Source organism: Littorina saxatilis, unplaced genomic scaffold (genome assembly GCF_037325665.1).
Source record: "Littorina saxatilis isolate snail1 unplaced genomic scaffold, US_GU_Lsax_2.0 scaffold_560, whole genome shotgun sequence".
In the NCBI taxonomy this organism is placed as follows: domain Eukaryota; kingdom Metazoa; phylum Mollusca; class Gastropoda; order Littorinimorpha; family Littorinidae; genus Littorina; species Littorina saxatilis.
Window position 1 is genome coordinate 1 of NW_027128658.1, and position 14635 is coordinate 14635.

The 14635-nt window shown below is 39.3% G+C and overlaps 1 protein-coding gene across 1 annotated transcript; it reads right to left on the reverse strand.

The window, feature by feature from the left end:
• Nucleotides 1-7: 7 nt before the first annotated feature.
• Nucleotides 8-14136, reverse strand: LOC138957015 (GDP-fucose protein O-fucosyltransferase 2-like). The gene is made up of 9 exons (XM_070328193.1): nucleotides 13902-14136; nucleotides 12238-12488; nucleotides 10991-11106; nucleotides 9614-9750; nucleotides 8186-8252; nucleotides 5756-5881; nucleotides 5253-5433; nucleotides 4454-4583; nucleotides 8-3391 (listed from the first exon to the last, which is right to left on the reverse strand). The coding sequence occupies exons 1-9, from the start codon at nucleotides 14036-14038 to the stop codon at nucleotides 3235-3237; spliced, it is 1302 nt and encodes a 433-aa protein (XP_070184294.1). The 5' UTR covers nucleotides 14039-14136; the 3' UTR covers nucleotides 8-3234.
• Between the last annotated feature and the right edge of the window lie 499 nt (nucleotides 14137-14635).

Below are 14635 nucleotides of genomic sequence, written 5' to 3' on the forward strand. Positions count from 1 at the left end.
CACTCTGTGGATATCATTTTTGTGAATATGAAACAAACTTTAAAGCAAGCAAAACGATAAATTTATCAGTGCGGAAAAAATCAATGCTGAGGTTATATTGAACACCCCTTTTCCACCCAAAACACACATGGTCACAGTAGAAATCGATCCATACACAATAATGTCACAACATAAGAACATGTTCCAACAACGGAAATGGTACAATAGATACACATTTCAGAGCTGTTTTAGGTCACTGTAATACAATAAAAGTTGCACAATTCCTGTATTTTAAATGTAATGTGTTCATAAATGTATGCAAAACATATTGCACACTAGCAAGTTCAATTATTTAAGTCAATTCAATTTGTAAACAAGTATTCCTTGAGTCACGAACATTGACAATGATAATTTAGTGTCTGGCTGTCCATTTAAAAACCACTTCTGGTGCTTGAATCTGCTCCTATGCGTGTATGTGGATGCTTTGCGAGCGCATGCATGTATGTATGTATATATATATATATATCTACACGTGTAAGCATGCTCTGAGGAGTGCATACAGACCATCAACAAGGCAACAGCAAGCTATAATCCTGATTGAAGGGCAGTAACCCATTCAGATGAGCATCAGAGCAAGTGCGCCTCTTTCCGATCAGTGGAACTTGTTGCGAAGTAATAGGATATGATTCTTTTACCACTTGCAGAATATATTTGTGCTGGAGGACTTTAGTTATGATTTTGTTCATAGATCTCTGTGAACACTGCTTCATAAGCACAGTCCTGGCATGACGATTGCATGTATGCAGCCTCATACCTAAATACATTGATCTGGCTTTTACAAGAAAGGATAGTTAAATTGTTATACAATGCTACTTATCGCAGATAAATTAAGAACACTATACAATGCATTCATGTCGTTTCATATTTTGCTATTTCAAGTGTTTTTCTTTGGAGACCTAGGATTTTTAGGGTTCCTGAATGTGATGCTGGTCATGCAGTACTTAATCAGTGTGTGGACTGAGCTAACAAATCACACTACAGAGGCAATACCTTTCATTCAGATGGCCAGATTCGCATCATTGCTTCTTTTATGTGGAAAAGGTTTGAACAATAATACAAGTATATTAAAATTCCAAATAAATTGAATCACAGCTATAGGTGAAGCACTGTAATCATTGCCTTCAGTGGGCACAGTTCAAAAAGATTAAAAGGAAATACAAAAGGAGATATTCTTTTTACCGTTTCGCACAATATCATACTAACCAGGATCAGTCATTAGCATTTTGGTACATGTACTTTGTGCATATTCAGAATGAAAAAAGTCATACAACTAGTGATTGCATCAGTGAGATCTCAGCAAAAGTTATACTGACTAACGTTAAACACACTCACAAACCCACTCGCAACTATCAAAACATCCTTGTTCACATTTAAAGTCATATGTCATATCATACGTCATTTGTGACAATTCTTTTCAGCATGGATTTCAACAGTCATTTCTGACAATTCTTACAATAAAGTACATTTATCATACTAAAAACTTGTTTTTTCTCCAAGTCAAGTTAAATGTTTTCATGTTTGCTGAGAACTGAAGGGATGACTAGTATCATTCCAAAATTGTTTTCTCATACTTGGCAGTAATTAAGAGTAATGAATTAACATTATGATTGCTAGATTTAAAAGGCCAGAGGTGGCATGGAATTTGCGCCCAAAAGCGTGTTTTGGGTTCTTAGCATTATTTGGTACTTTAATAACTATAGAATCATTGTTTTGTCATTGTAATCCTGTTCTTTGCAATTGAGTAATGATTTTCAAAGTGATTTATTGACATTCAACATCATTGTGAAAACTTTAGAAGCCGTTTTCTCAAAATTGTTTCTTGAACACCAGTGCATTGTTAAACGCTCATTTTCTAGACAAACTTTTTAATTTAGATTTTTGACTTTTAATCGAACTATCCTACTATTTTATGACTATTTTTACACAAACAAACAATGGACACTCGCACAATCGACTCGCTCAGTTTCAAGCTTCCTTAATCGTTTCTGCACCCCATTCCCGAGCGTATTTCAGACCTGCCAACCTTTGTGAAGCCTCAGTAGAAGCGTAACAATTAAGATTTGTTTGGAATTTTCATCGTAGCAAATGGTTTTTAAGTGTAGCATTGTCTTCGCACATTCACATTTATGCTATTTTGTGCAACAATATATATATAAGGGAAAAAAATCTGTTCATAAATAGGAAGAAAATGCTGTTATCACAAGGTGTTTCAAATGAAAGAAATCATTCTTAAAAATCCTATATTGATTGTTCTTTAAAGCCATATGTACTCGATGACTATACACGCTAATTGCTTTACCAACAGCTGGAGACATGCTAAATTAAGTTCCCTGCAAGATATTGTGGTCTAGGACCCCTTAAATGTTGAGATATTTGAATTTTTATTTTGATCTAGATCGTCCTATTTATAGATTTGCCAACAGAGGGAACGTTGACGCAAGGGAAATAACTCCGCGTCTTTGTTGACATCCTCACTTTTTCAGAGGCTAGAACAAGCTGTAATGCATGTATATGGTCCGCGCATGGCGACATATCGTCATTACATGGTCTTATGGTGCGTTTGACATCGATTATGGGCAAACTACACTTTGTAAACACGGGAGCGCGTACATATGCCTTTAAGATGAATGTTTCCTAAAATCTAAATGTTTTCTCCAAAACAGTTGCAAAAATGCCAATTTCGACTCATAAATCATGCAAATATCACTTTCAAGGACAAACAACATTTTTTCTAAAGTTTTTCAACAAAGACCTTGAAAAAAGCAAGAACATCTTTCCAAAGAAACCAATCTTAATTTTCATGCCATCTCTGCCCGAGCAGTACATCCTTTGGAGATCAACAGCAGCACACAAAAAAATTTATTCAAAGCTAGTACTAGCTATTGGTCACAGCAATTGCTCCCGTATGAAGACAATATACAGGCAATCCATTCAAGGAAGAATGAGTTTCAAGGATATAAATAACGCCGGTGGTCCATCCCGCGTAGGTCGCTCGGCGGGTTCTTCCTGGGGGCAATACCCTCAGAAGCTGAAGCATTTTGGTCTCCTAAATATGTACTTAACCCCCTCTGGTGAAAAATACATTGTGCATGTAAAGAAAATCTTTTTTTTTCTTTCCCGGAAATCTGCAAAATCGCGAGGAGATTTGGATTGCCTGAATATAAAAGCCATTTTAATTTGTTGATCTCATTATGTTTATTTATACACTATTGTCCATCGGGATGGCTGCTCACATTCTTTGTCTTCGTCTCCACAAACACGATTATACGTCATGTCAGGGTCAAATCCAAGAATTTCTCGTTCATCTCCAATCCGGAATGAAAATGTAGACTCATAGGTGCCTATGAAATACCTGCAACACACACACACACACACACACACACACACACACACACACACACACACACACACACACACACACACACACACACAGAGTCATGAATAAATGAAAAAGAACACAAATGCCAAAAACGTTCATTATAATGTTGGCATACTTATTGACATTAAACATTTCTTTTTACTGTACATGTTAAATTATTACATGTATTAGCACATAAACATAAGGAACAAGTCGCGTAAGGCGAAATTACAACATTAATTTTAGTCAATATGTCAAACTGACAACTTTAATGAGCAAACTCATTAATTCATCCTCCAAGCTGAAATGCAATACCAAAGTCCAGCCTTCGTCGAAGATTACTTGACCAAAATTTCACCAAAATTGGTTGGAAAATGAGAGCGTGACAGTGCTGCCTCAACTTTCACAAAAGGACGGATATGACCTCATCAAAGACATTTATCAAGAAATGAAAAAACATTTGGGATATCATACCCAGGAACTCTTATGTAAAGTTTCATGAAGATCAGTCCAGTAGTTTGCTCTGAATCGCTCTACACACACACACACACACAACACACACACATATGCCACACCCTCATCTTGATTTCCTAGTCAATGTTAAAACATTTGGTCATAACTTGACTAAATGTAAAAAGTGAAGGCTAACATTCTAGCGGTTAGATCCACTGAACAAACAAACATAAAATCATTGTCTAAATCTAATGCCACTCCTGCAGTGTATTTTCTAACTCAGCAGCTGTCAAATAATTATTAGTAGCAGCTTTAGAAATCCTCCTCCTCCCCCTTGCCGCTTTCATGAAAATCAGGAAGGTTAGAGATTTGGTGTACTCTGTACTCAAAAAAGTAAGAACTACATGTGTAAACTTTGGTGTAAAATGTGTACAGTGGGCCCTTTTCAAGACCCCATCCCCCCCCCCCCACCCTGATTTTCTCAGATTTTAAAAGGGAGTTCCACTGTAGCTTATCATTAGTCCCACACTGATGCACAAAGTACAAAGCAGTAATATCTCATCAGAGGTCATACTGGTACGCTTGAAAAGGGTCATTACAAACCTGGCATGGGCACAGATCCACTGGTCAATTATAGCTATTCCTCCATCTTTGTAGGTTTCCAAAACTTCTTTTGGTGGCTCGAAGGTGTACACTTTATAGTCCCTCAGCAGGTCCTTCAGTTCTTTTAACTCTGAAGATGCAAGTACATGTATGTAAAAGTCACCTCAGCTCACATGAAAGTTTTTACCAGATATATTGTTAATGCGCAATGAACACAGCCTTGCTGGGGTAATTAACTGTTCAAATCATGTTTCAGGTAAGCATTTTGAGGTGACTCACTGAACAGTATTAACTATTGCCAGAGCAAATCAATTATTAATTTATTTTTATTTCTGTTTTGTCTTTTTCTTTGGGATTGGTGTGTGTTTGCCTTTGTGTTAGTGCATGTGTGTGTGTGTGCTTGCGTGTGTGTAAGTGTGCAGCTTCTACAGACTGTTAAATGATGTAGAATGTATGGAGTTAGCTGCCTGGTAATGCAAAAGTAGTCCTATCTGCCAGATATGACAATGAACCATAAATTATTCGCTTCGTCGTATCGCATGTATGAAGACAAAGTACAATATCACAATGTTAGTATGGAGCACAATGGAGACAATTTAGCAGCCGTAGTACAAACCCTATTGCAAAGAAATGTCTTACTAATGCCAAGTGTGTCGTGTGTACAAAATTCTGCATAGATGTCTGAATATAAACTGACTAATTAGTTCCATCAAAACAACTGTGCACACAGAAACTGACAGGATTTCAACCTGACAAAACCTAGGTACTTAAAATCTGCTAATACTCATGCATTCCTTACCATCTTTGGGTGCATCTGTGGCAATGAAAAGTGTTTTCAGTTTTTGTTTTTTAAGCACTGCCTTGAGTTGTTTGGCTGTGTTTTCTAGTGATGGGACATCTTTTGGCCTGGCGTACAAAAAGTCTGCTCTACGTAAGTGTGCAGCAACATATGGGCCTCCTTTAGCTTCTCCGTGTTTTCTCTGTGGAAACAGGAAAGATGAATACATCAAAGGATCAGAGTGAAATACGACAACACCCATACCAACTTTACATACCAAGCACTCAATTGGTTTACACTGCTTTCTTCTTTAGGTTGTCTCCCTTCACACACCCAGCTGAACTGATCGAGTTTGTATCCAAGCAACCCAACCACTTTTCCTTTTTTCCTCATCCATACAGTGCATTGAGCCTCATGGAAAACAATTGCATAACACAATTTTGGCTTGTGAGGGGAGCATTTACTACCACATGCATTCAAAAATAAAACAGCAGCACTACCAACAAACATATGACCAAACAAACCTTCATTTGAGTCCAGTCTTCATGTAAAACAGTGTTGTCTTTTTCATCCGTAGAATCAAGATACTTTCTTCTGAATTCATCACCAATATCCCGCAAGGCTTTAGAAAACCTCATGCTGCGTCGGCACTGGAAAAGAATTACTGCAATTGATGACTGTTTCTAACTCATGTCTAAGCAACTAATTGTTCAGTAATTATAGTCCTGAACGTTCGTGTTATGAATGGAAGCGTTTGCTGCTGTGAGCCATAATAGTGGTCTAGGGGCAGACCACTCACCTACACGACCTGACATGGCAACAAACAACTAACTCTGATGTGTATGTTATGCAGTGTGCACTTGATGCTATTACCTTTTTAAAATTTTTTTATATGCACATATTGGAGCCATTATTCGCAGCGGATTGCTTGCCGATCACTGGCAGTGATCCTAAAGATCGTATGTTTTCCTGAACTCACGTGATGTCTAGCCAAACCCATGTGACCTCAGACACAATGAATAGTGAACTCTGATGAGCATATTTTTGAAATACAGTAAAACCTGCATCTAGCGGACCCTTATTTCGGCGGACACCTTAGCATAACGGACAATTCAAGTGAGGACGGATGTATTTTACTCTCAAAAGCACCTTAAAAGAGCGAACACCTCGAAGGCGCGGACGCGGACACCCTTTTTTGGTCCCGATTGGGTTCGTTACTTGTCAACAACGGACAAACCCTTGAAGCAGACAGCTTTTAGCAGACGCTGGTCCGCCATCTTGGTTCTGCAAATACAATCTCGCTGTCGATGTGAACGCGCGAGAAGCTTATTTTGTAAGCCAATGACAGCACTTGAAAGAAGTTAATTTTTGTATGGTGCACGCTCATTGGTCGATGCCGTGAACTCACAAACAATTCGGGTTTCTACTTTCTGTACTGTGGTGCATCTTCGTCTCATCCTTCGTCTTCGTCTCATCATGCCAAAACGACAAATTTTGATTTTAGAAGAGAGAGTCGATGTCATAAAGACCGTTCGAAAAGTTGCTGATGAGCTGAATTGCGGAAAAACGCAAATTTCCAACATAAAAGTTGATCGAACACAAATTCTCAGTCAGTGGCACTCCGGTGCCAGATCGACGGCAAAATGTGTTAAGAGAAGAAAAACAACCTATGATGAGTTGAACGAAGAACTCTGCGAGTGGTTTTCAACAGCTCGATCAAAGAATCTTCCAGTGAATGGCCCATTGCTTCAGATAAGAAACCGATTGCACCTCTCTCTCTCGCTCGCTCGTTCTCTCTCTCTCTCTCCTTTTCTTTGAACAAAAAAAAACCCCACAAAAATTGAGGGCTTCAAAACTTTAAGTTTTAATAATCACTGTGTCAAAAAAAATTCAGTGACTTGGGGGTTTTTTCTCCAAAAAAATGTTGGCGCATTCATATTCATAAGAAAGGACACCTTGCTACAAAGGACAGTGGCAAGGCTCCCCAAGAGCGTCCTTTGCTCGCAGGTTTTACTGTAAAAGAGTATCATATTAAATGTTCACTGCATACCATACATATCAGAGTTAGTTGTTTGTCTCGATGGCAAGTTAAAGCTGGTTCAACAGAGTGCTGTTGCTTCGCCTCACACAAACTATAAAGCAGAAGCAGAAGCTCTCATGCAGGCCGCCTCCTTGGTTCAGGACTCCGCAGACCCTTGCTACCAAGTTGTCTTCCTCTCGGACGCCCTTTCAGTCCTTCAGGCCCTAGAGAACGACAAACTCCCACGGCTGGCCAAAGCATTACAGATGGTCAGACAAACCAGAAGAGTTGTCCTTCAGTGGATACCAGCACACTGTGGGATACCAGGAAATGAAAGGGCAGATGAGCTGGCGAAAGAAGGAGCCGTGGAAGACCAACCTGAAAACAGTGTCAGCTTTAGTGAGCAGAAGACAATCATCAAGGCATTGATGAGGCCAAGGACAAACAGAGATGACTACCACACAATGTCCAGAGAGCAGCAAGTCAACCTCATCAGGCTGCGTACTGGCCACAACAGGCTCAATGCTCACATGAACCGAAAGTTCAAGCTGGCGCCATCACCAACCTGTGCCTGCGGTCAAGAAGACCAAACAGCGGAACACATCTTACAGCGATGTCCCTTACTAGATGAGGAACGAAAAGAAGTGTGGCCGTCACCAACTCCCTTGCAGACCAAACTATACGGCAGTCGACAGGAGTTGGAGAAAACGACAACATTTATCACCAGTGCTGGACTGATTGTGTAACCTCTGCGAACGCCAAGAAGAAGAAGAAGCTTCGCCTCACTTTGAAAAGCTTGCCTCAAAGTCCGGAGCACTTGCTCTGCCACACCGCTTAAAAAAAATTAAATTCCTGACAGAGTTATTTCCGGAAAACGTCTATTCCCCTCCTCAAAAACTGAATTCAAAACTTTGGGCTATGAATATGCACTTACTTCCCAATAATTCTTGTCTCCAAAACGATCATGCAGCATAGTTTCTGCTCTGTCAGTCATAACAGTCCTGAAACAATCCACCCCAATGAATGATGAGAACATTGCAATACTGTGCAAGAAAATTGAATCATAAAAGAGATATACACAGAAAACTGCAAGTGTAGGGAGATGAAAAGGCAAATGGATAACACTTCATTTGCCCATTTCTAGAATGTGCTGTGCTCTCACTTGTGCTCTGCTCTCACTTGTGCTCTGCTCACACTTATATATTAGAGGTTGCCTATTTTTTTAGCAATCTAGGGTGCCTTGGTTTTTGCTCAGTATGCTGCAGAACTGGTAAAAAGGAGCAACAAAACGATGGGAAAAAGGGAAATCTCGTTCATTATAAATCTGTAATCAAGCCACATGCGCTGACGGAGCTTGACATCACAATCTTGGTTTCTCTGTAAAATCAATCATGACATTCACTTGCGTCAGTGAGAGTTCTGCAGGCTTTCATCCAATCATTTGCATATTACCCTAGTGCTTGTATACATTGTCTTTCTGAATTCCGGGCATTGCTGATTTCACAGAACAAACTCCTTCCTATTGCAAAAACATGGGTATAATCCCTAACACAGAAGAGCAAACTTGCATCATTGTTTAAAAACAAAAGGGTTAACAATTTAGCACTCTGTTTTTACATTAATTTGGTCAAGTATATGTTTGGGTGTGTGTGTGTGTGTGTCTGTGTGTGTGGAGCGATTCCAAGAAAATACTGGACAGATTGTTATGAAACCTAACATACAAATTCTTCCAAGTGATATCCCCACCCGTTTATTCAATTTTATGACAGATGTGTTTGATGACGTCATATCTGGTTTGCAACCTTATTTTTCAATCAAATTGATTGAATTTTGGGTCAGACTATCTTTATTCAGTGCGAACTATTTGATTGCATTACAGCCTGGAAGCTTGGAAAAGAATTTATTAGATTGTTCATTAAAATTCTATAATTCCAATCAAAATGGAAATTGTAATATATATATAGAAGATAAAAAAATTGCATTATATTCCTTATCATTTCCTGAATACAAAAATATATAGATCTTAAATGTCAAATATACTTTGAAAATGGGTTGAAAATTAAAGAAAATCGGTTCTATGTTCGCATGCTTCCTGGAGACCAGTCTTGGTCTTTGGGTTTCCGCTAGCCAAGCCTTACTAGTAATGTTGATGACTGATCCCTGGGTTTCACTGTTGATATTTTAGTTTCAGGCCAACAGATCGACTGAATGTTTTATTGTAACAAAAAAAAATAATCCCCCTTTAATTAAATTCTACATTTGCCTTGAAATTATCATTGAAGAAGGTTTTGGCATTAACTTATACTTATAGGCAGCAAAATAATACTCTCTCAGGCAAACAACACCAATGTGTACACAACACCTGGCAGTAGTATTGTGCAGAAGGAATGGCTTCAAGAGCGCGGAATGACCCAAGAGTGATACACAGGTCAGCTTTCGTACTCCTACTTCGTCGCCATAGCTAAAGAACCAGCCTTCCCACAGGCCTCTATCCTCATTCTGAAACAAAACAAATTATTTGGTTATGCGCAGCTGCATTCACAGGAAAAAGTAACAGCATAGACAGAGCTCATAACACGACAAAGGTTTCATTTTAAACCGTTTGAAGTGAAGAGTGGAAAGTTTGACCTCCAAAAATCTGAGAAAATCTGGTCTTTAAATGGAGGTAAGTTTACAGAGGTTATGAACAGGACATCTGGAAAACTATAGGGTCTGCCCAGCGTATTATTTTAAAACGGGCCCGGGGTTTCACTGTGTAATGTAATGCAATGCATATAGACAAACATTTTGTATAATTTCTGTCTTGTTCTTCACAATCTGCAATATTTCACTTATTAATAGCTGATCGAAAGTGGATAGTGGATTGAATTTTTCAACAAATGCAAAGTGTTTCTGTTAGTGTATATATATACATGTATATAAATACATGTATGTGTGTTAACTTTTCTACTGAGCCAAGATGGACTTCATTCTGACGTAAAAGGATGGAAACTTAGACTGTAGGGGTCAAAGTCGACCAAAGTGGGGGATTCCCTGTAGGTGGATTTCCTGTAGACATTTTCCCTGTACACAGGGAATCCCCCTGGGTGGATTTCCTGTAGGAGAGTACTATACCGCTCAATCTCACGCAGATCGCTGCTGTAAACCGATTTGAATGACCTTAGCGTTACTTCCCCTTCCAAAATGGCGTTTCGACAGGAAAATCTTTTAGAATTCCTGAATTGGCATGCGGCATTCAGCCAAGCAAACATGCTTCATCGCTGGTACTATTGTCCATTGAATCGCTTTCACTTTCACTCTTGTAAGCTTGAAGAAATTCCATGGCGTCAAACGGAAGTGAAGTGACTTTGGAACGCTTTGCAGCATGTTGTTATTGCAAGTTGCCTTTTCTTTCATTTATTTATCGATTTAAAACTTTTTTCTCAATAAAAATTGCAAAACCGAATCGAATTTCTAATACAGACTAAGATTGAAAAACATCAATTTCTACCGATGTCGCTAAGCATCACGTGACTTTCAGGCAGATCGGCGAAACGCTACAGGAAATCCACCCAGGGGGATTCCCTGTATACAGGGAAAATGCTTGCAGGAAATCCACCTACAGGGAATACCCCACAGCAAAACAAAGCCATATATATATGACCTGTTTAAAGAAAAAAAAAGCTCCACTAAAGAATAGCATCAATGAAACAGAGTAAACTTACAAGTGTTGCTCATAACTTGTGGTACATGTACTCACAAAGTGGTAGGGGTTTTGGATGCAATCTCTGATGTCCATCTTGTCCTCAAACTCTGTCCAGCCCTCCTTATAGTTTTGTAGGTAGTACAACTCATCAATCACTGGCTCTGGCATTACTGAAACAAATATGTGTATCACAATTAGAGAGCGAGAGAGAGTTTACTTGATTCTTGATTAAAACACATCTTTGCAGAAACCAAATGAACTGTCAATTCAATAACATCTCAAATGAATGTGGGAATCAAGTCTTGTCAAAATATGTATACCGGTACTACACGTCATGAATGTGTGTGAACATGTATGTGTGTTTGTAATTGTACCGTACATGTATGTATGTGTGTGACTGTGAGTGAGTGTTTGTGCCTACTGTTGTGTGGTGAGAGAAATCAAGAGACAGAGGAGGGTGACAGCGATCGAGTGTCTATAGTCGTCATCTGCAACTGCAGTCACAGACTCACATAAATACATGCACACACACTTCTTCAGCGTTCGATGATGGTTGTGTCTATATTTGTTGGACCGTGATGTTGAAAAGTGGGCTGTGACACACACACACACACACAATGCCTGACAACTTAAAATTCTGCCCAAAATCGATCGATTCAGTTTAAAACAAAACAAAGTAAACAGCAAATTTGGTTGTTGTTGCTAGAAAACTTCAGTCTTGCTTGGACAGTGCTAGCATAGCACAACTGTTTGAGGCTTCTGTAAGTAGTCTCATGAATTAATTGCAGCCTGCAAGAGGATGCACTGATCATAACAGGCTTCACAGGAGAAACTGCAGATGCAGCAGCTAGCAGATCAGATTAGAATTATGTGCCCAAGACCTGTGCAAATAAAAGAAAACATTTGTATGTTTTACCGTCTTCTGCGTTCTTGGGATGCAGTGCAATTTCCATGTGCACTCAACTTTTTTTAAGAGGGGCTTTAACATGTAAGACATCTACTGATCTAGGCAGCCATACTCCGTTTTTATGGGATGCATGCTAGGTATTTTCCTGTTTCTATCACCCACCAAATTCTGACATGGATTACATGATTTTTTAGTATGTTCTTATGCTTGTGTGTACACACGAAGAAAGATCAGGTACCACCTGCGCATAATTTGACCTGTGAGATTTGAACAATCTCAACCCTTAACACAAAACATATTTTGAATACATATACAGTAATTGATAAATACATGAACAATGCAAGAGATTCACCCTTGATTGGCAGGGACAAATATTAGTTGTAGGGATACCTACACTTTAACAGCTCCTTAAACTCAATCACGGGTACAAATCTGCGAAGACTGGGTAAATCAAAGAAGGTGGACCATGGTATGCGGGTCTGGTCCAGATGCCTTGATTTCCAGTGATACAGGCCGCCCCATGGAGGAAGCACAAGGATCCATGGAGCATCCTCATTTAAATTGCGAACCAAATTTGCAACTCGCATGTAGACATCTCGACGTAGGTTGAAACCTTCCCCCGGGTTCACATCATACAAAAGATACCTGGACAAAAAACAACAATATTATGAACTATACTTTGAGATGACAAGGTGGAGAAATGGTAAATTTGATTACCAATGGTTCCGTCATGCCTGATGGTTTTTAAGTATGTGGACATAGCAGATACATGTATACATGGCTCTTGACACACAGAACAGGTATATGTCTCTGAACAGGGCAGACATTGGACACTTTTGGTTGTACAATGCAAAACATAAATTCAAGGGAACATTTGACTTAGTCATTCCAACTTGTTCTTGGCACTAAGAACTTATGTACATTATTCAAGAGTTTACCTTTGGTCCTTTTTTAAGCACAAAATCTAGGAAGGTGGTACAATTCAAGAAAAAAACACATCCACCTACATTTAAAGGCCCAGAGCTGCCTCAAATGGTTTACAGAACGATTTAAATCTTCTCACGGAAAAAGCAGTTCTAAGTTCTAACCTTATGGAACACACTTGCAATAGAATTTAACAGCATTAAGTGACACAGTTCGTTTTAATGGCTATTTAGCGTGATTAAACCACACACCAGATTTCGTGGTTTATTTTACCCCTGAGCCATCCTGAACCCGTGTCCCACACTTTTTTTTCTCTCACAATTTAGTCGTCAGTTTGTGGTTTCAATGTGACTCGCTGTATCTGCAATAGCATAGTGTAATTGTTTACCTCTGAATCAAAAATGCAACAAACGACTGCGAGTCACACAAACGTATCGGCGGTGGTTGGCTTCAAACAAGCAAGCGATATGCAGAAAGATCGTCTGCTTGTGGTTACACGACCATGCGTGACCAGCTTCCGGGCTCCCTTTTTTCAAACTTTCAAAACTTCGAATTGTTCTGATCTTGTCTTGATGAAAAAAGATTTTTTTTATAATTTAAGAATGTTTGTGTTACAAGCTGTCAATCTATTATGTAGATTTTAAAAGTTAGTTCTAACGCCAAAACGAGGCGTCCGATTGTGGGTAAGACAACCCAAGCCAAGCCAAGCCAAAATAAATTCTTTGAAAAATGCTCGCTCTTTACGGAGGGCACCAATGATGTTCTCAAGCGGCGAGTGTTTAAATAAAGGGTGTATGTACTGTGTGTAAAAGCCTGACAGTGTCTGTGACCAGAAACTGATGGTTTCCAGGAAGCTGTGTACGTGTGCCTTTCAACACTCAGACCCAGTAACTGAGTAAGTCATATCATTTTTTGGAAAGGTGTTCAAAATCAAATTCAAGAATTCCAAAAGATGGAAACCCAAAGCACAGTGCAAATACACCCACAGTCTAATAGTCACGTGAATGATCTTTTAGAACAAGTAAATAGTGGATTTATGGACATTACTTGCACATTTTATCAACTTGCTCAAGTTACTACAAGGTACACAATGCTTCAACTTAAAAACTGCAGAAACAACTCTCAAACGCTTACCTTGGAGCTTTTGCTTCGCCGACGTTCAGGGTTTTACTCTGGAGATCTGAATCAATAACACCTTCGTTCGATAACGTGACCTTCCAGTGTAACATGTGTAGTACAGAAATAAATGCAAACTGCTTAACGATGTTCATATTTTCTAATTTGAGCAGTCCCTCATGCAGACGATCGTTGCCAATGTGGAAATAACTTTAGTAACTCCAGAGTAAGAGAGCTGCGAAGGGAAATAATCATCCCGGGGCAAGACAGCTCCTCCACTCAAGCTGAAAACTAAACTTTTTATAAAACAAAACAAAAAACAAGACACTTATTAACTCTGTTTAATCACTGAGCTTTACCATTAGTATGTGTTCAAAGCGTGTCTATTCCGCTGCCTTTGAGTAGATGCAAAACATGCCGTGATTCTAAGTTTTGGTCGTCAGTTTGCAAATCGAGTCAAGTTATTGCCAGGCAATAGCCTAAACAGGTCAGTCAGGCAAAAATTGATGTCAGAAGTGAAGTGGCAGATGGTTGGAACTGAATTCAATTCCAGCTGTGACCGGTGTGGATAACCTGTAAGTTCTATTGGTTTCACTGTGCACTAGATATGGTAGCCTAAACTTGCAGCTCAGTAGGCCTATAGGGAGGACGTCAGCCGGCTTGGGGTTTACTACTGTGGTCTCCCGGCCATGACCAGCACAAACTTAATACTGACTATTCCCCTCCCCTCCCCTCCAAAGTGCTGCTGATCG